Consider the following 22,769-nt stretch of genomic DNA (forward strand, 5'->3'; position numbering starts at 1 on the left):
TATCATTTCATACTGTCTCACTGGACTTAGAGAGTGTGTTGATCTTGTTTAGTTTTTTTTTTATCTTCTTTGTACTTCTATTTGGATAATTTCTCTTGATCTGTTTTCAGGTTTGTTGTTTTTGTCTTCTATTGTGTCTAAGCTGCCATTAATTCCATTAAAATAATTTTTCATTTCACACAGTATATTATTCACTTTTAAGATTGCTTTAGTTCTTTTTTTACAGCTTCCAGGTCTCTTTTGCTATTATCCTCTTTATTATTATATTTCTCTTCATGATCTTTTCCTGTAGATTATTTATCATGTCTCTTATAATTATTTTAAAATCTTTATTTGGAAAGTTTAATATCTGGATCACTTGTGGGTATGTATCTATTACCTTATTTTTTACTTGATTAAGAGTCTTAATATTGCTTCTTTGTATATCTTGTGACATTTGATTATATACTAGGCATTGTGTTAAAAATCAGTGGAGACTAGAAGGGGCTTGTTTCTCTAGGATTTAATTCTTTTAAAATCTCTTTGTGTCCAAAGTGATTTCTTTGTGTCTTCAGTAATTTAAATTTAACTATGTTTTATGGAACGCATGAGTTGCTCAGTTTGTTAAGCACCCGACTCTTGATTTCTGCTCAGGTCATGATCTCAGGGTCCTGAGGTGGAGCCCTGCATTAGACTCTGGGCTGGGCATCAAGCCTGCTTAAGATTCTCTCTCTCCTTCTCCCTTTGCTCCTCTTCCTGCCACTCATGGTCTTCCTTAAAAAGAAAGAAGAAAGAAGAAGAAGAAAGAAAGAAAGAAAGAAAGAAAGAAAGAAAGAAGAAAGAAAGAAAGAAAGAAAGAAAGAGAAAGAAGAAAAGAAAGAGAAAGAAAGAAAGAAAGAAAGAAAGAAAGAAAGAAAGAAAGAAAGAAAGAAAAGGATTTTTTCTTTGTTCGTTCAGTGATTTATTATTACTTTTGCAAGACATCCTTGTGTACATCCTTTTTCTTTCTAATCAAGTGTGGCTTTCCAAAACAAATATATTTTTGAGAACACATTGGAGTTCTCTCCTGGTTCAAATTTTATCTCTCATTCTCCTAAAGGATATATATGTCAGTAATTAGAACAGGGGCACATTAACTTGTTTTTCTACTTGATTCTTCAACTTTAAGTGAAGGAAATAACAAATATGTTGTTAATATACTCTCAGCACACCCACTGTGAATGGATATGTAAACATCAAAGAAAGAGAGAAACCTTGGCAGTTACATTTTTATTTTTATGGGAAACTGCCTTGTTCTTGACCTTCTCATTGCCTTTCATAGTTAATACTTCAACTTTTCTGAAGACTTTTAAATTAGTCAACTTATGGACTGATTTACACCTTGAAAAATGGCATGCAAATACTTAAAACTCTTAGATTAAGTAAAAGGTAAACCTACTGACTACTCAGATTGTTTACTCAGAAACTAAAACTTTTTGCCCAATTGGAGGGCCTGTGGTGTTCTTGCTGCACAATCTGCTTCTTTCTAGGTTTTTATTTTACCCATCTGCTTTTCTGATGGCTAATATTTCAATTTCTAGTTTGTAGTTTTAACTGCCTGCTCCGTGGTAATTGGATCTGGCTATTTCCAGCCTTTCCATCTGGTTCTTGGCTTTGGGCTGTCCAGATTTCATTACTTGTATGTGGTTTAGCTCATACTGACTAAAAATTGCTGCATCTGCCCTCAGACTCTAACTATCTACATCTCTCTCCCCTCTAAACCTTGCTAAGCTTTTCCCAGTTCCTGACACCTATTTACACTTTTAGTCAAAGTTCTAAAGTTATTTTAAAAATAACTTAGATGGGAAAGAATGCTTTCTGAAATAAATTCTAGGCTCACATTTTGCATTTACTTGCAACATTTTATACTGTGATATTTTGACTTTAATATTTAAAATTTAGCACAAATAATCTATAATGGAAAAAAGTCTCCCAACTAATTTATGTTTGTTTTTTTATCTTTGATAGTATTAAATTTGATACCTGCTGGTTTATGCATAATGCAGATGTTAACTTTCCTTCTTGTTTCAATCTCTGCAAAAGACATTGTTTTGCTTTTTGTTACCAGTGTCCAAATCACACATATCATACACACTTAGAGAACATAAGTATTTTACACCTTTGTTATTTTATATGGCAATAAATTTCATACACTCACACATACACATACAAACTTGTAAAATGAAGTCTGGTCATTTGATTAGGTGTTTTTTTCCACATGATGCTGTTAGGTACATAATGCTATATAGTTTTTTTGTTGAAATTTTTACTCAGTTGCCTATCTTTGATCAAAATGACAAATTTTATTACTGATATCTGTTCTTGTTATAGTGTATGGTCATGGAGAATTAGAATTTAATGAAAGAAGCAAATTTACAATTAGAGTAGGAATAATATGACCAAATTTAAAAATAATCTACCTAAAAACCCATTTAAGTAATAGTTATAAACTGTACATTGCTACTCTTAAAATTTTTGAAATTTCATGTATTTAATTAAATGCATGCATATAACAAAAGGTGCCAAGAATATTAGAACTACCACTGATTGAATGAAAATCTACCTTAGTAGATGTAAGCAAAATGACAAAAGTGATCTTGACCATGGACATTTGTTGGTATAGTCTTTTCCCCCAGTCATCTCTTCTTAGGTCTTGGTCATTATTATTATATTACTATTATAATATCCTATAGTAATCACTATTATTATAATGTTATATTATTATACTATTATCCTCACAGAAGGCTATGATCATCCATCTTAAAAAATGGTTCGTTCTTTTTCTCCTGAGTTTTAAAAAGAAAACAAAACCAAAAACTCTTTTGCCCTAATTCCTTTTTTTCAGAAGTTTTTCATATTGAGGCTCTATTTACATAATGAAAAATACCTGATTTTTTTGGTTGCTGTGGTCCAAAAACCAGTCATGTTTCAAAAAGTTTAGGGAATTAAATTGTTGAATCTTGTGTCAGCTGAAACCACTGATTGATAAACTAAACAAATAGCTTTTAGTGGGTTATTATTGCCTTACCAAGCCTCTCCTGATGATCCCCCCCACCTCCCAACAGAAACTTCTTCATAGTGGATCCATTGTTATGATTTTCATACAGGGCTCAACTTAAATTATGTGTAATATAAGCACCATCAAATACCCTGTCTCTTTTCTACCAGGAGACTGGTTTCTCATGACTATGTTTATTCCTATCTACAGCTACATCTTTGCCAGGCTCAAGGCTGTAGGCATTATGGGCCACAGATGCCAGGCTTCCTAAGAACTGTTTTCCAGTGCTGTCATCAAGCTTCTTCCTTCTGGATTCTTCAGGGAGCAGGGCTGGCAGCTGCGCATATGCTTTGGGGTCTACCATTCAGTTAAACTGCTAATGCTGGGCTCCTGTTTTCCTGGCTCCCTTGAGCTTACTCAAAGAAACAAAATGGTATTCCCATATGTCCCTTATTGTTTTCTTGGCAAATCTCCCTACCTCCTTTAACCTCCCAGATTCTAGTATGTGAGAGACAAACTTTCTTTGTGAAATTTCCTTTCCTCAGAGGCTGTATATTAATAGCATTGATTCTAAAGCAAACTGTCTTTTTAGAAAGTCCTTTTTGAGGCTGAAGTTAACTGGTTTTGAGGACTATATTGGCATATTTCAAAATATTATGCATACTAGTGAATGGTAGTTAAAGGCAACCCAGAAGACTGACCTTGATTTACTAATTTCAATGTCAAATTTTATAAGTGGTTTAGATATTATTATGAGATACCCTTGACTTAGTCTCCAAGTATTCTGTAATATAGTATTTTATCCTTAAATTTCTGTTCAATTCCTTCCTTTCAGAAAGATCACAAACCTATTTTAATGTTTTATATATAGAATTACCAATAAAGATATTATACAGTGCTCCTCAAAGACTTGTAGAATTGAATACAAGTAGATAAAGTTTAGCATTTGTCACTAGTAGGTCTTTAAGATGACATAGTTTGATCCTCTTTCTCATAAAAACAGACATGACAGGGCAATCCAACCGTTTACAACGTTTAGAAGACTTAATGCCTTTCTTTTTATTTCTAAGTAAAATTCTATTCCAAGAAATTAAAACTGGAGAGGAGAATTTTCTACTCACATTATTGTTGCCATGCTAAAAATCATGTGGAACTATTTTTTATCACAAATATTAGGTAGCTAAAGTGGAAGACCTCAGAATATACAAAGGTTCGCAGTTACCATTCATTAGAAACTTTGAGCGGGAGCTAGTGTAAGATATGTTGAACAAATGATAAGCTGTATCATATCCATAGTGATCAACTGAAGATTGTGGGTATTTAACATCTTTAAACAAAATTTTATTTAAATTAAATTAATTAACATATAATGCATTATTGGTTTCCGAGGTAGAAGTCAACGATTTATCAGTTTTATATAATACCCATTGCTCATTACATCACATGCCCTCCTTAATATTCATCACTCCATTATGCCATCCTCCAAAACCCCTTCCTTCCAGCAACCCTCAGTTAGTTTCCTGTGTTTAAGAATCTCTTATGGTTTGTCTCCCACTCTGATTTTGTCTTATTTTATTTTTTCCTCTCTTACTCTGTGATCCTCTGTTATGTTTCTTAAATTCCACAGATGAGTGAGATCATATGATAGCTGTCTTTCTCTTATTGACTTATTTCACTTGCATAATATCCTCTAGTTCCATCCACGTTGTTGCAGATGGAAAGATTCCTTTTTCTTTGATGGCTGAGTAGTAGTCCATTGTGAGTGTGTGTATATATATACACACACACATATATAACACATCTTCTTTATCCATTCATCCATTAGTAGACATTTGGGCTCTTTATAGTTTGGTTTTTGTGAGCATTGCTGCTATAAACAATGGGGTGCAGGTGCCCCTTTGGATTACAACATTTGTATCTTTGGGGTAAATATCCAGTAGTGCAATTGGTGGGTGGTAAGGTAGCTCTATTTTCAACTTTTTGAGGAACCTCCATACTGTCTTCCAGAGTGGTGCACCAGTTGCATTCCCACCAACAGTGTAAGAGGGTTCTCCTTTCTCTGCATCCTTGCCAACATCTGTCGTTTCCTGACTTGTTCATTTTAGCCATTATGACTGGTATGAGGTGGTATCTCATTGTGGCTTTGATTTGTATTTCCCTGATGTCAAGTGATGTGAAGCATTTTTTCATGTGTCTTTTCACCATCTCTATGTCTTCTTTGGAGAAATGTCTGTTCATATCTTCTGCCCATTTCTTGATTGAATTATTTGTCCTTTGAGTGTTGAGTTTGATAAGTTCTTTATAGATTTTGGATACTAGTCCTTTATCTGCTGTGTCGTTTGTAAATATCTTCTCCCATTCTGTAGATTGCCTTTGGTTTTGTTGACTATTTCCTCTGCTGTGCAAAAGGTTTTTATTTTAATGAAGTCTCAATAGTTCATTTTTGCCTTTGTTTCCCTTGCCTTTGGAGACATGTTTAGCAAGAAGTTTCTGCAGCCAAGGTTAAAGATGTTGCTGCCTGTGTTCTCCTCTAGGATTTTGATGGATTCCTCTCTCACATTAGGTATTTCATCCATTTTGAGTTTATCTTTGTGTATAGTATGAGGAAATGGTCCAGTTTCATTCTTCTAAAGATTTTTTTTTAAATTTTTATTTATTTATGATAGTCACACAGAGAGAGAGAGAGGCAGAGACATAGGCAGAGGGAGAAGCAGGCTCCACGCACCGGGAGCCCGACGTGGGATTCGATCCCAGGTCTCCAGGATCGCGCCCTGGGCCAAAGGCAGGTGCCAAACCGCTGCGCCACCCAGGGATTCCCCAGTTTCATTCTTCTAAATGTGGCTGCCCAGTTTTCCCAACACCATTTCTTGAAGAGACTGTTTTTTTTTTTCCATTGGCTATCCTTTCCTGCTTTATCGAAGATTAGTTGACCATGGAATTGAGGGTCCATTTCTGGGTTCCCTATTCTGTTCCACTGCTCTATATGTCTGTTTCTGTGCCAGTGCCATACTGTCTTGATTACGGCTTTGTAATAGAGATTGAAATCCAGAATTGTGATGCCACCAGTTTGGGTTTTCTTTTTCAACAGTCTTTTGGCTATTTGGGGTCTTTTCTGATTCTATACAAATTTTAGGATTATTTGTCCAACTCTGAAATAAGTTGACAGGTATTACAGGTATTAATCTTTTGATAAAGATTGCATTGAATATATAGATTACTCTAGATGACATGACATTTTAACAATATTTGTTTTTCCAAACCACCAGCAGGATGTTTTTCCATTTCTTTGTGTCTTCCTCAATTTCTTTCTGAGTGTTCCATAGTGTTCTGAGTACAGATCTTTTGCCTCTTTGGTTAGATTTATTCCTAAGTATCTTCTGGTTTGGGGTGCAATTGTAAATGAGATTGACTACTTGATTTCTCTTTCTTCTGTCTCAGTGTATAGAAATGCAACTGATTTCTGTGCATTGATTTTGTATCCTGCCATTTTGCTGAAATCCTCTATGAGTTCTAGTAATTTTGGGGTCAAGTCTTTGGGTTTTTCATTTAAAGTATCATGTCATCTGCAAAGAGTGAGAGTTTTTGACTTCTTCTTTGCCAACTCAGATACCTTTTATTTCTTTTTGTTTTCTGATTGCTGAGACGAGGACTTCTAGTACTATGTTGAACAGCCTTGGTGATAGTGGGCATCCCTGCTGTGTTCCTGACCTTAGAGGAAAAGTTCTCAGTTTTTCCCCATTGAGAATGATATTTGCTGTGTGATTTTCATATATGGCTTTTATGATATCAAGATATGTTACCTCTATCCCTACACTGTGAAGAGTTTTAATCAAGAAAGTGTGCTGTACTTTGTCAAATGCTTTTTCTGCATCTGTTGAGAGAATCATATGGTTCTTGTCCTGTCTTTTATTTATGTATTGTATCACATTGATCGATTTGCAAATGTTGAACCACCCTTGTAGCCCAGGAATAAATCCCACTTGGTCGTGGTGAATAGTCCTTTTAATGTACTATTGAATCCTATTGGCTAGCATTTTGGTGAGAATTTTGGCATCCATATTCATCAAAGATATTGGTCTGTAATTCTTCTTTTTTTAGTGGAGTCTTTGGTTTGGGTATCAAGGTAATGCTGGCCTCATAGAAAGAGTTTGGAAGTTTTCCTTCCAATTCTCCAATTCTGTTTTTTGAAACAGCTTCAGAAGAATAGGTATGGATTCTTCTTTAAATGTTTGGTAGAATTCTCCTGGGAAGGCTTCCTGTCTTGCACTCTTGCCTGTTGGGAGTTTTTTGATGACTTCTTCAATTTCTTTGCTGGTTATGGGTCTGTTCAGATTTTCTATTTCTCCCTGTTCCAGTTTTGATAGTTTATATGTCCCTAGGAATGCATCCATTTCTTCCAGATTACTGAATTTGTTGGCCTATAATTACTCATAATATGTTCTTAAAATTGTTTCTATTTCTTCAGTGTTGGTTGTGATTTGTTTCCTCTTTCATTCATGATTTTATTTATTTGGGTCCTTTCTCTTTTCTTTTTGGTAAGTCTGGCCAGGGGCTTATCAATCTTGTAAATTCTTTCAAAGAACCAGCTCTTAGTTTTGTTGATCTGTTCTGTTCTTTTGGTTTCTATTTCACTAATTTCTGCTTTAATCTTTATTATTTCTTTTCTTCTGTTGAATTTAAGCTTTATTTGCTGTTCTTTCTCCAGCTCCTTTAGGATTTAACATCTTCTTAACACTCCTATTCCCTGAGTCCTTGCTGAAAAGCGGAATCTGATCCTTTTGTTGCACAAGCTCCTACAAGATAAACAGAAGTAGGGGAAGCAAGGCAGGACAAGTGACTATCTGTTTTTCCTCTCTCTGTTTCTGAGTTGGTTTCTGATTGTCTAAATCCATTACCACAGAGTGAGTGGTAGGAAGGGAAGGAGTATTCATTCAAACTTCGTGTATGATCTTCCTCACCAAATTTTATCTTTCAATGGTATCAACAAAGATAATGTGAACAATTTCCATTAAACAATTTTTGGCTTCTTTAGCTGAAAGAAGGAGCTCTCATATCTCTATGTTGATTGTAACTAGCACTATCTTGGATTGGCGGGGGATAATCCACAAGTCCATATGAATCATCATAGATATTTCACAAGGTGTTAGAGAATGTTGATGGACATATTTGCCTTATTCCACTTTACCTAAATCAGAGAGAAGGGAATACTTATAATTAAAGTGCTTAATGTAACAAGATGAGTAGTAATATTTATATTTTAAATCCTGTTATAACAAATATTAATACCCCATTCCACCCCCAAAAAAGCAAAGGAGAAATAAGAAAGAAAGAAGAAAGAAAGAAAGAAAGAAAGAAAGAAAGAAAGAAAGAAAGAAAGAAGAAAGAAGAAAGAAAGAAAAAAAAAGAAATAAATAAAGAAAGAAAGAAAGAAAGAAAGAAAGAAAGAAAGAAGAAAATAAACCGACCCATGTAACACCTAAAACATCCAAAACAGGATCCAACAGACAACTTAATCACTTCAAGCAATGATTTTTAAAAAACAAAATTTTACTATAATAGGAAAACATTAAAATCTATCCAATTAATTCTTCCAAAAGCACTATATCTTTACCATGTTTCTGACCTCTTTTCCCTGTGCAACTTAATATAAAGAAATCAAAATCTGTTACTATAAATAATTTTAAAGTGTGTCAAACCAGCTAATTTGTGCTTTATTTTTATTACTCTTGATCTATCATCATATGCAAGACTTGTACACTTGGCAAGCACATTTCTTGGGATTTTAAAAAAGGAACTTATGAGCATATAGATTTTTTGGGAGATTAAGGTGTGCTAGCCTAGCAAAGACATGTAAATTTCAGGTTCTGGTTGTGTTCAGCACTTCTTTTTACTAGTGCCAAATAGCTTATTCACCAATATATTTTATAATTACAGGTATTATTGAATATCAAAGTAGATTAAAAGATTTCCAACTATTTTAATATATATTATAATTTTAATATATATTTTAATATATATTATATATATATTTCTAAAGGAATTTTTCTTAAAGTCATTTTCAAAATTGATAATGTATCAGTATAATTCTGGGGTAGCTGGAATTTTGGCTTCTAGTGAAATAGTTCAAGCACATAAACCACTGCATATAAATTTCCAATTCAGTAAATATTGGAAGCAATAATTCAACCATCACATCTTTACATGGAAATACATGCTGTAGAGTTTTCCATGCTGTGCTTGGTTTTGATACCTAGTATTTCACTGAGGACTGATACTTAAATACATTTAGGAATACTTTAGTGGTAATATTTAGATATTGGGAGGTAATTACTGAATTCTAAATCAGCAGTGCACTACAAGGGAAATTTTAAAAACAGAATTCAATCAGCTGGTTTGACATGCTCAATTAGTCTTTGGATAGTAGGCAATTATACATAAAACATTTTTCTAAGCAGGCAGATTTCTTTGATATTTTTCTTATAGTGTCCCAAAATAGAGTTACATTTAAAATATTAAATTAAAATCTAATATTTGATTAACTGCTTTTAACAAAGAAATACAATCTCATCAGTTTATTAATATCACAAAGAATTTCTATACTATGTACTGCAGTTATATTTTTATAAAGGACAAATAAAAATTATTAAGTTGCAAACAGGACTACTGGCTATTACATGTAGTTGGAGGTCCAGATAATTGTTTAATATTTTTGAAAGTGTATAAATAATCGTGACTTTTCTCTTTTGGATTCTGTATGTATTGGCTGATTCTGTTATAAAATGTGTTCTTGACTTTCTACATAACTCTCATCAGTGGTGATTAGGCCTTTATTTTCCATGATTTCTGAAACCTAAATTACTGTATCTCGGTTGGAATTAGTAATGGTTCTTACTACCCATTGAATACCTGCTTGGGGATGTTAGTGAAATGAAAATATATATTTTTTCTGTCAATGAGACCATTTTAATAAATGTAACAAATAAAATGATCAGATTTTTTTACACTCCAAATTTTCAGTTCCATGGCAGTTCCATTTTCAGTATGCCATGGCAAACTGAGCTTATGTAGAGGAATTTGAACTTTGGTTAGGGGAGGTAAAAAAACAAACAAACAAAAAAAAACCTAATAATGGTTCAAGTGATTTGCTTACTCCCTATCCTTTACTCACCTGGGGAGGGTTTTACTATGCATATAAAGAATACATAAAGTTAAACATTTTGAGAAGTTTGACCAGAAAATGAAAATTTCATCAGTACAAAAGTAGACTATAGTCTAAAATGATTGACCTTTCCTTCTCATTCAAATCCTTTTTCACCTATAGATATTGTTCTAGTTTCCTTTTCCATGGCTAGCTATATAGGAGAAGCAAATAGTCTCTTGCATTTCCCCATATGAACACATCAGAGAACACATCCTCCTCCTTCTCCTCTTTAACCAAGGAGAAGCATCTATTATACTTACCTAGACGACAACAACCACAACAAAAATATGGATGTGATCACACTCTGGAAACTTAGTTACTGTTAGTGGTGCTAGAATACTGCCAAAACTCTATGATTAGTAATGTTCATGACTGAAGAGAATTTAAAAATTGAAAAGAGATTTTAAAAATCAGATTATTAAGATAAAATTACATCCCTGTTAAATTAATATAAAGTCACAGAAGAGTACCTTAGCATTCATTTGCTTAGATTAACTACTTAGTCTTCATAACTTTGAATAAAATATAAAGCAGGGAATTTTTTCAGGAAGTAAAGTAGAAAGCAATTCAAAATTATATGGATGGGTAGGTTTTACTGCTACATTCTGAAGTGCTCAAAAATTAAAAGATTAAATGAAAACATACAAACTTCAAGGTTTGAGAAAACAAGATTTTTCATGAAATGAAAATGATTATTGTTGGCATAGATGAAAAAATAATAGAGTGAGCCTCTGAATCCTTTATTGTATACAGGTTTTCTTACAGTTATAGAGGCTAGTAGATTATTGAGGTTTTTTGAATATACAGTAAATTAACAATTAAAAAGGATCATTGAAAAATAGTCATTGAAGACATATATATTCTTGAGCCCAGGAAAACCTTGGTTCAAGTGGTATCCCATGCAATAAACCTTTATTCCAGACACTAAAGGGTACAGTAAAATAGAAAACAAATTCCATGTTAAGAAGCTTAGAATTCAGTGTAAAAGTCAGATATTTCTGTAAGAATAATAATTTTATTTTAAAACACTTTTCCACAATAGTTCTTGAAATCAAAAGCTCCATTAATTGTAATTTGTTTATGTGTTTCTAATATTTTATGTGTTTCTAAGAAAGAAGATGTTCCCAAGTCTGATAGTCAACCTCCCACAAAAGCTAGGGTACAGAAGTTGGGACCTTGGAGATAATGAAGAACTTAACAGCCAAGAGCAAATCTAAGGAATTGCTAGAGGGATAAGAGCCAGAGTAGTTCACAAATTCATTGTATCATTCTTTACTTACCACTGGCTATGTACCAGGCACTATGTAAGTCTAGATGATAAAATGGTGAGCAAAGTCATAACAGGGTGATCCCACTATGGGAAGTATGGATATGACATTAGTTATATAAGTCACAATAATAAAAGATAATAAAAACAATCACACTAAGAAGTATGTTATTATAAACTAAAACAAGTTCTCAGAAGCAAGGGTAGGCAAATCTCTAAGTGCATATCGCACAGGATCTTGATGCTGACCTTCGGAGGCCCAGGGATGGTTTCCCTGCAGGTGATTTTGGAGCTGAAATGTGCAGAAAAGGAAATGTCATCCAGGTAAAGGGAGAGGGTATATAAATGGAAGACATCCCATTCTGAAGTAGGAGCTTGTACAGAGACCTGTGGCTGGAGGAAACAAGCATTCTGGAAGAACCACAAGGCCTCTATGGCCAGAGTGGAGAAATGAAAGTGGATGGTGGTGTAAGATGAAGCTGAAAGGAGCAAAGGCCAAGTTGTACAGTGTGACTAGTCTTAAATGCTTGTATTCAGGTGCCAGACCATCTGGTATAGAATCTCAGCCCTGTCACTTGCTAAGTATGGACCTTAAGCAAATTCTTTATTCTTCCTATGCCTTGATTTCCTCATTCATGAAATGAGGGTAATAATGTTATCTGCCCTCAGATGTTTTTAGGATTAAATCAGTAATAAAATATTGGATTTTATTATTTATCATATTTATATTTGCATTATATTATTTTTATGTATTATACTTATGTGATAGTGTTATAGTATAATGCTATTATTGTCATTTTGCCTTGTTTATTTTGTTTTTATTAAGAGGGGAGACTTAAATATATTTTTTTACCCTCAAGACAACAATCCAATATAAGAAACAATTGATGATACCAGAGGGAAAGGGAAAAGTGTAGGTAAGGAGTTTTCAAATAGGTAAGAAGTGGTGAGATTAAGTGCACAGGGGAATTAATTGTTCTTAGGATCAGGGATTGCTGGGGATAGATGGTTAGATTTGATTATGGAAGGAAGAGGCAATTTTATTCTAATTGCTTCTATTTTTTAAGTGAAATAAGCTAGGTCATCAGCAAATTATAAAGAATGAGCAGGGGTGGGATGCCTGGGTGGCTCAGTGGTTGAGTGTCTGCTTTTGGCTCAGGGCGTGATCCTGGAGTCCTAGAATCAAGTCCCACATTGGGCTCCCTGCATGGAGCCTGCTTCTCCCTCTGCCTGTGTCTCTGCTTCTCTCTCTGTGTGTGTCTCTCATGAATAAATAAATAAATAAAAATCTTTAAAAAAATGAGCAGGGGTTAATGGAGATTTGAAGAAAGAGAAGAAGGTAGAAATACTCTGCTGAAACAGAGAGTTAATTGGCTAAGAAATGATTGCTGGGCATCATGGAGAGCCTATCTGAGGTTTGTAATCATGACTTTGAAGGAAGATAAGTTATGTGGCTTTTACATAGGCTTGGTTGTAAGAACAGAGCAGATATAAGTTATATTTAATTCATTTTGTAATTTTTTCAGGGGAGTGTGTTGAAAGAATAAAGGGACAAAGTGACTAGAAGTATTTATGGACTGGATGTGCTCCCAAAACTTGTAATGTGGAACCCAAACTCCTAATATGGCTGTATTCCAAGACCTTTATGTATGAGGGAGAGTCATAGGGATGGGACCCTAATCTGATAGGGCTAGTGCTCTTGTAGAGGTGGAAGAGATACTAGAATTCTCTCTCTATGCCCTTGTGTGTGTACACTCAGAATAAAGGCCACATAAGGACCCTAGGGAAAAGGCAGACATCTGCAAATTGAGAATGATATCAACCCAAACTCAACCCTGCCAGACCTTAATCTCAACTTCCAGCCTCCAGAACTAGAGAAATAAATTTCTCTTGTTTAAGTCTATCCAGCCTGTGGTATTTTGTTATGGTAACTTGAGCAGATGAATACACCAGGGAAGTATATTGGCGGGGAAGAGGGACAAGATATCTGAAAGTATATGCAAAGAAGTGAATACAATGAAGGACCATAAAGTCTAATCAAATAAGGAGGAAAGCGAACATAGTGATAGGGGTGAATGATGGATAGCAAAAGTTAAATAAGGTCAATGGATTGGAAGTCCTGGTGCAGTTGAGGCATTAATTGGAAAATAGAACATAGGAGAGTAGGATGTTTGACATTAAGATTATGGAGATGTCTCACCAGTAATGGCAGGGTCTAGAAGTATGACTGTAAATGGAAGACAGTCATTGAAGATGTAGAGTCGGAGAACTGAGAAATAAAGATATTGAAGTGAGTATCTGTATGTATAGATATTGAAATCACTAATAATTTTTGGAGGAGTGATGGAGAGAAAGACAGAAATTCAAAAGGCAAAATGCTCGAGTGGATATATATTTAAGTACATAGATTTGAGTGATATTTAAAAGCAAAATCAATAGGAATTGGTCATGAATTAAAAAGAAATGGAGGAAGGCTGGGGAGAGAGAGCCATTAAGGATAACTCATTGGTCTCTGACTTGAGTGACTGGATAAAACATGGTTTCATTAGTAAGTTAGAGAAGTCTGTGAGAGATTAGGAATTTGACCTTGGATATATTGAATTTGAAGTGAACTTTCAAGTGAATATTTAAGTGAAGATACTGAGTAGGTGGGCTGATGCTCAATGGAGGGCTTATCTGGGAAATAGAAATCTGTGAAGTATCTGATCATGGGTGGTAATTGAATTCAGAAGAGTGATGGCACAGGCTCAGAAGTAAGTATGAAATGAGAAGTCTAAGACTGGGCCTTGAGTAATTTCCTATTTAATGAGCAAGCTGAGGAGTATGAACATTCAAGGAAGACTGATTAGGAAATGGAAAGAGAGATAAATAAACCTGGGAAGAATTAAATCACAGAAGCCAAGAGACGAGAGTGTTTTTAAAAGGAAGATGTAGCCAATAGTGTTTAAAGCTGACCAGGGGCCCTGAAGGCTAACAGCATAAAAAGGTCTTTGGATTTAGTGACATGGAGGCCATTGGTGACTTTAGTAAAAACTTCTTTAATAGACTAAGGAAGTGAAGTTAAATTAGAGATAGGTAATTGAAGCAGGGGTGAGGAAAAGGAAAAAGAAGACAGCAAGGTAGACCACCTTTCAAGAATTTTGCTTGCTAAAAGGGAAGAAAAGTGTAGCAGTTGGAGGGATCAGTAGGATTAATGATGAAGGTACATAGTACATTGGATATATATATATATATGTATTTGTATTATTTGTGTTGATATATATAACGTTTTAATTTTCAATATGGTAGAAACTTGAACTTATTTACATCTCAATGAAATATATTTAATTTGGAACTTTAATATGAATTTAATGTTAGTGGGAAAAACGTAAATGATCATGGAAAAGTAGGAGAAGGGGGGATCATAACTGCAGGTGGTAAAATAGATCTGAGGAGGACTAACACTTTCTCTAGTGTAACAGGAGGCAAAAGGAGCCAGACTGCTCCAGGGCTCAGTCTCAGTCATCTTACTGTGTTTATCTTTTCTCTGTGTGTGATCTAGTCCTTTTTTAGAAGGAAGTATTGTGGGGAGTGGGAGCATTGGGCTTTCAAAAGCAGCAGTGAGACACTAGGAGAACACCAGTTCTGTCTTCTCCTGAATGCAGGCTTGTGTAGTATGAGAGAGGAAGCAGCTACCACTTGAGCAGATTGTGGAAGAAGCGGTCCTGCTAGCTTCAGCTAAGGAAAGGAGGGCTCTCAGAAAAGACATGGAGAATGTAGGGGTATTTGCCATTAATGAGAACAAAGTGGAAGCGTTGGGTGAATCATAATGACTGAGCAAAGATTTGTAATTGCAAGAAGAAAATGTTCAACCCCAAATCAAGCAGTTTCAGAAACAGTTTAGCAGAATGGTGGAAGTTACTTTGGAAGATTATAAAGTGAAAAGCAGACCCTTTCTCAAGGAATATGTCTGTAAGAGAGGAGGGAAATAGAAATCAAATTCTATTTGACTTTTTTTCCTCTATAATCTAGCTAACTTTTATGTGATTTTTATTTCCATGTTGTTCCTTAACATTGCTATTCAGGTTGACTTTTTTTGTGTATAATACTTTATTTTTTAAGTTTATATTTAAATCCCAGTTAGTATACAATGTAGTATTCATAAATAGTACTTCCCCAAATCCCTTCTTCTCATCATTGTTCATATTTTTACCTCCTGTCCAGAAAACCCTTTAAAACATTTTTCTGCCTTTGTGACCACAGCTCTTCCTATAAGACCATTTCAAATCTCTCTCTTGAATTTCTCTTTGTTTTATATTTTTTGATTATGAAATAATTAATATTTATTGTAAAAACATTTGCAAAAGATATGAAATTATAAATTTAAAATAACCCATATAATACTATCACTCAGATATTTCCTACTGTGTCTATTATTTTTAACACTAATATTTCCAAAGTTGATATCTTTCTGTTCCACTCAGTATTTGTAATAACAAAATTTTAATGGCTGTCTAATATTCCATGGTATAGTTAAACCGTAATTCACTTAAACATTCTCCTAATATTAGCTAACTTACATAATTCTGATTTTTCGTATTGTAAATAAAACATTTTTTATATAAATGATTATCTACAAAGTTAGTAACACCTTTAGGGCAAAAATCTTTTAAGTATATTGGTAATTCAAAGGGTAAATATTTTTAAAGGCTCTAAATATATAGAGATGGATTACTTTCCAGGAAGGTTATAATAAATTCTCTTCTTCTAAACAGTGTTTGTGAGTGTACAAAGTAGCATTCCTTTGTTAGCATAGAGTATTGAAAAAGTTCCAATATCCTGGGTGGAAAAATGTTTCCATTAGGATTTTCATGTGCTTTTGTTTGATTACGAATTTAGTCAAATACTTTTTTTTATAGTTACTGATCACTGGAATTTTTTCTTCTTTGTATTGTCTATCCATGCCCTTTACTTGTAAAACATAGTAGTTTACAAAAATAGTTTTAACTGAATTGTGAAAGACCAATTGTGAATTCTATTGTGAATCCTATTACAGAAATTCATTACATGCTAATTATATTGTTAAATATATATATAGTTATTTTCACCCTGTTGTTTTCCCAGTAGGATATATTATTGCACTTATCATAAGTTTTACTTAATAATCAATCCCCAGAATTCCTATAGCACACCAAAGTCTCAGTCTAAAATCTTAAAATTTCAATCTCTTTGGTCTTGTGTGGTTCTTTAATAGTTTCTCTGATATTAACCTTTTATTGACAAAAATAGTATGTATTTAAGAACTGTAATAGGAAATATGTTTACCACCATTTCTACATTTACAACTAATATTGTGTTATTTGACTTGTAATTTGCTTCTGAGATTATCATTATGTATATGCTCATCAAAATGTATGCCAAATTAATCATTGTATATTGGTTACCATTACATTCTAAAAAAATCTGAGTATATTTAAAGTCCTAGGGAATAGATTATTCTTCATGATATTATCTTTATGCTTGTAATAAGACTTGGAAAAATATCCCTGGAGTGTATTAAAATTATTTCAAAAGTTTTAGGTTTCTATATTAAATAAATATCTTTTGAGTATGTTACTTGAATCATAGTTAAGTGAAAGGTGGTGTGAACCCTCTGATGAATGATTTTTTTTCATGTCAAGCAACCCAACTTTCCTGAGCATGCTGGCTTTGTAAGGATTTATAGTTCCTTGCCTTCATGCTGGAGTTACTTCAGCTTTCCGTGATGCATTCCAACTAATCTGGAGGTTAAGGCATTCCTTGATCATGGATAGATCTGATTGCTACTCAGCCCTGGAATTCTTTATAAAATTCCAGAACGTGGGCTAGAAATTGACTTAGGGAATCCAATAAAGTTGCAAGTCTTGGCAGTCATCCAAGCTAAATTTATAGACTGGAAGAAATATGGGCTTTCCATTGTTCTCTTTTTCACCTTTCTGGGGTCTCTTTTGTGTGTATATGAGTGTGTGAGTATAAATTTATCATTTTGCTGACAATGGAGTGGAAATAACCATTAAAAGAATCCAGCTAAAGAATTTTCACTTTGGGCCTTCCCTGGTCTTTCCAAATTTTGACCCAAACTTGCACCAAGAATGAATTTCTTCTTCTTCCTTTGTAGGATGTTATTTTCATAAAATAAGAAGTTGTTCTTGAAAATGAATTATGCTAGTATAATAGCTAATATGCATATTTGCCAGCTAGGTACAACTCCCAAATCCCTATTCTTCCCCTGGCTCTGTAGAAGCCTTCTTTTTGAGACATGATCCGGTAATATGTGATCATATATATATATTGTTTCTGTTCATTCTCTGAAATGGCAATGGGATCAAGAAAACAAGCCCTGAAACCTCTTATAGACTTGAATCTTTTCGTGTATGTCTGATGCTCTGTAGTACATGGAGATCCAAGCAATCTTACCATATCTGATCACTGAAAACCTGTCTTGTTTTTACAGAATGGGTTTGCTGTTGTAAGGCCCCCAGGCCATCATGCTGAAGAATCCACAGCCATGTAAGTACCAGGGACTGTTGCCCATCTCCAAGCGCCACGGTTCCTGGCGGTCACCTGCCCCGTGCATGTCTCTGAAGCCTCTAATTGTTAGCAGATGGACTGAAAAATCTTGCAAGGTACTCCCAGAAGCAGATTTATGGCTTCAGAGATCATATAGCATTTTAAAAAATGCTCTGAACATTATTTATAATGGTTTTCCTGGCTGATTTGCTTTCTTATTTCTCTGTTCTTCTCTATTCCGCAGGGGGTTCTGCTTTTTTAATTCAGTTGCAATTACCGCCAAATACTTGAGAGACCAACTAAATATAAGCAAGATATTGATTGTAGATCTGGTATGTATTCCTGGCCAGAGCTGCATTTTCAGTGACTCTAGATAAAAGGGAGTGAATTTCTATTTCTGTGTTAGGTTGTCTTGCTTTTAGCACTTGCAAACAACTGAAGGGTGCGTTTCCTTTGAATGTGGAAACTCATTAAATTCAGGATTGCAGTTCTGAAACCATAAACATTCACGTTTCACTTTCATGGTGTTAACTGCAATTTAATGAGAAGAAGGCGCAGATCAGGGCAACTTTTATGATCCTTAAATGAATTGATACTTCCACAGTTAAAATAACCCAACAGAACCTGAATTTACTTTTCCCTGCAGAATATAGACTTTAAATAGTCAGATGTGCTGGAAAGAATGCTGTTGCTTTGGTAACCAATTGGCCACTTCCCCTGGTTAGCAATCATGTTGCTTGTTGTGCAACAGTGGTATTATTAAAACAAGTCAGCATGTCATTCTTTCTGAAAAGATCTCTGATCATGTATGCCAGTTTGGGATGACTCCCGGCAGGAACCTTGAGTGATTAAAAGTCAGAGGCATTACATTAGTCTTGCATTTTAACATGATGCATTCTTACACAATAGAGTTATAATTTGCTTAACAAATGGTTTGTTTAAATGCAGATGACACTTGGCATGTTGTCTATAGTATATTCATGAATAATGAGCTGGAGATCTGCCCCATACAAAAAGGCCAACCCAGGAAAGGGCGAAAGAGAGCTGACTGGTGATTTATGAGCCCCGTTTTCGGTTTGCCTCTAGTTCACGAGGAGGTGTAATAGGTTGTCTGACAAAGCATAGACAGGAAATGAACCCTGGCATCCAAAGCGAACCTGCTACATCTGCACTTAATTAATTTTTGCAGGTGATAAAAGATTTAAAGGCAAAATATGTTAAAAGTTTTTTTGAAGTGCAAGGCTTAATAGTCTAAATCTTGTTCATATCTGCACTCATAATTAAATCTTATTGGGAAGTCGTGGCCTCACCATCCAGCCCTCTGATTCAGTTAAGCAAGCAAACCAAAGGGTTTTAGAAAGCATGAACAAAGCCATGTGAAGAAATACTTAGTTGAGTTGAAAAGAAGATAAAAGGACTGAAAGACTGATAACCATTTCTAATGCTTAGTAGGAATGGATGTTTTCCACATACTGTATCGTCGCCTCCCCACAAGCACTTTGGTGCTAAGAACTTTCCATGTATTTTCCAAATATGTTTGAGTTTCGCTGTAGGTCATAGTTCACCATTAAAGAAATGTGTTGAAGGTGTAGATATACTACAGCAGCAAGGTCTAAAAGGTCTTAAAATTTTACAAAAATGAGAACATCAGTACCTCTATTCCCCTGCACATACAAAATGACATTTCCTTATTGATAATTATAGGTTTACATGATACCTAAGATAGTAAATTTAAAAAGTAATTCAATATAGTTCTAGTACCATAATTTCTGCTAGAAAGATAAGCCAAGAACTTGAAGAAAGGATAGCAGATGAAGACCAAGGTTTGTGGAAAAATTTTTCTAAGATTTCTAAATTTGTCAAAATTATGCAGGAAGGAGATTGGTAAATTATTCTATCCTTAGGAATCTTTTAGTATTACTTCCTAAAGTATCTTCTCTGCTGTCATTTTATGGTTATGTGAAGATAAGTGATAATTGTTAAAGAGTTGCTTTGAAAGCACATTTGTGATATCCAAACTCTAAAGTAGTAAATGTCACAATAAACCTGAAAACTGAGATGCTTTGCTTGTGTTAGAAACCCCACAGGATTTATATGTAAAGTTTTTTATTTATATATAATATGTATCTATATTAAGTATATAATGTTTATATTCTTATATATTAATATGAGACTGCTCTAGATTATTAAATATGATTTATAAAATAAGTTGGTTGGTAGCTCCAAGGAGTATCCTATAAGCTTACTGGCCTTTGATTATAAATTTGCTCTGTTATCCAATCATTAAGGATATGGATTTCCCAACAGGCTGTAGTAGAGAAGTTTTTGTTTCAAATCCTCCAAATATATGAAGTTCTGTCCAAAGGGTTGCCTCTGAGATCACCACCAGCCTGCATATTCTTACTTTCAAGTCTTCCAAATTCTGCAGCTGCAGGGATACTTTGAGGAAATTCCCTTGTTTCTTCCAGCTGCCGAGAAGGAAGTTTTAAAGTGCCACGTGGCGCAGAAACATCCGTTCTCCCCGGCTGACAGGTCTATTCTGCAAGTTAGCAAAGGAGAAGTGAAGGTTCTTCATGGCAGAAGAATTTCATTCCTGCATACCTGAAGTCACTAACTTTAGCTAATCAGTGTGAACTAGCTCCACAAATTCTTGGGCCAACAGAGGGCAAAGCTACTTCATTGTCCAGCAACTATTTTCAGCATTTTTATATGCCTAGTAAATAGAGAGCCAGAGCTCTAATTCACCTCCTATTTGGGGCCACAGCCAAAATCAGAGACATTGGGGTTTTGGGCAGAAATGATTCTAGTTGATCTGTGGAGCTTATTCATTCCAATTCTCCTTCTGGGGAGATTCCAGAAACATTCGGATTGATGAGGAGAGGGAGCAGGTGCACTTGCTTTTCAACTCTCAAGAGACTGTTCATTGTGTTCAGGGCATGAACCATCCCAGAAGTAGGATTTGCCTGCATGACTCAGGTAGCTTTTATGCAATGTGATTTTCAGTTGAAAATAATACATTTTAGACTTTCTTTGTTAAAAAGTCACTTCAAATATCCTAGATTCTGGGTAATTCCATTTTTAGTCAAGCACCAAATTTGACAAAAGAATAGTTACAAGTGCCTTTACTAAATAATTATAAGTGATAATATTAGCTGGTCAAATATATGATTTATTTAAAGCTATTTTAACATTATAATGAGAACATATTGGCTCTAAATCCTTAGTAGAAAATAAATTTTCACAGTGTATTTTTGACCAGTAAAAATATCAAAATGATTTTTTCGATTTCCCAGGAAATCCTAGATACAAGGTCTATTTGAGTCATTTAATGATTCAGTTAATTTAATTACTATAGTAATTCCTGACAGTCACCAATAATTTTCTTGTATTTGTCTAGTATATATTTATTGCTATGGAGAGAAAACCGTTAGATTATACCTGAATAGTAAGTAATTTTTAGGAATATTATGCAGCAAAGCAAGCTGAAAAAGTATTCTCAAGGTTACATTATAAATTGTTACCCAAAACTAAAGGCATATTTGGATTTATCTTTGTTCCTAAGTATTTTGTGAATATGAATATGAAATCAAGAATTATCCAAGTATTTTTATAATAGATTTGTGTATATTAATGTATAATGTCTATTGAACTCTTATTAGACTGTGGACAAGACAGTATTTCTTATTCAGAAATATATGCAATAGACACCCAACACATTTTTCAAGAACAAATGATTTTATATCTAAGATAATTTATATCTAAGACAATTTATATCTTAGATTTTATATCTAAGACAATCTTGTTTGACCTTTTTTTTTTTGGTTTGACCTTCTTAAATAAACTTTTACAACATCACTAAAAAAAACAAAAGTAATCAAAGCATTATTTTTCTGGTTTTCAAAGTGTAGACCCATTTAGGGCCAGAGCACATTGTTCTTACAATGCTGACTAAAAATTCTATCATGGAGTAAAATTGCAGACATTACTTCACTGTTGTTTTTCATAGTATTTTGTTTGTCCATCTTCTAGGTATCCAGTAGCCAACTCAAAAGACATTTTGGGTTTGTTTCATTTTTGTTCAGATAAAGGAAAATAGCTTTGCTATCTCTGCTTTCCTTTTTTTTTTTTTTTTTTGAAATTCAGAAATCCAGGGATGAATATATTTTTAGTAAGCTCTTTTTTCCCTGATAATATGTGTATGCATTGAACCAGAATATATTTCTGGAGGCATACCTTCCCCAATATTTTATGATTCCTTAATTGATTTTGGATATGTGTATAATATATAAGAGGAGGAGATGATTAGTGTATGTCTACACTGTGGATGGCAAGTCCTGTGCACACTTTCAGAATGCAACAAAGGGAGGTTTTGGTGGTATTTAGTGAGGGAGTTCTGGACTTAAGGTTGAAGTGAAGACAAGTTATATAAACCTCAATAAGGAGCAATGATGACCACCACTCCACACAGATTTGCTAAGAGGATCAAAGAGGTAATGAATATTAAGTATAAGTTAACATATAATAGTTATGAGTTTGGCCTTGGGAGTAAGAAATGGATTCAAGACCTAGTCTTGCAACTTTTTCTCTGTATAGTCGTAGTAAATTATTGAAACTGTCTGAATCTTATCTTTTCAATTAGGGATAATATCATATACCTCATATACTTGTTAATAATTCATACAAGCTGTTTAATGTAATGCCTGATGCAAAAGTTGTAGGAATCATTGTTGAAACTAATAGGGTTTTTACTGATATAA

General features: G+C 34.2%; 1 protein-coding gene across 1 annotated transcript in view; it reads left to right on the plus strand.

Annotated features, from left to right (window-relative positions):
* HDAC9 (histone deacetylase 9) overlaps positions 1-22,769 on the plus strand; it is a 910,451-nt gene that overhangs the window by 705,661 nt on the left and 182,021 nt on the right. Inside the window, 2 exon segments of the mRNA XM_055314616.1 lie at positions 17,957-18,012; positions 18,257-18,344. Coding sequence (XP_055170591.1) covers positions 17,957-18,012; positions 18,257-18,344 — 144 coding nt within the window.

The sequence above is a fragment of the Nyctereutes procyonoides genome, unplaced genomic scaffold, assembly GCF_905146905.1.
Source record: "Nyctereutes procyonoides isolate TBG_1078 unplaced genomic scaffold, NYPRO_anot_genome, whole genome shotgun sequence".
Taxonomy (NCBI): Eukaryota; Metazoa; Chordata; class Mammalia; order Carnivora; family Canidae; genus Nyctereutes; species Nyctereutes procyonoides.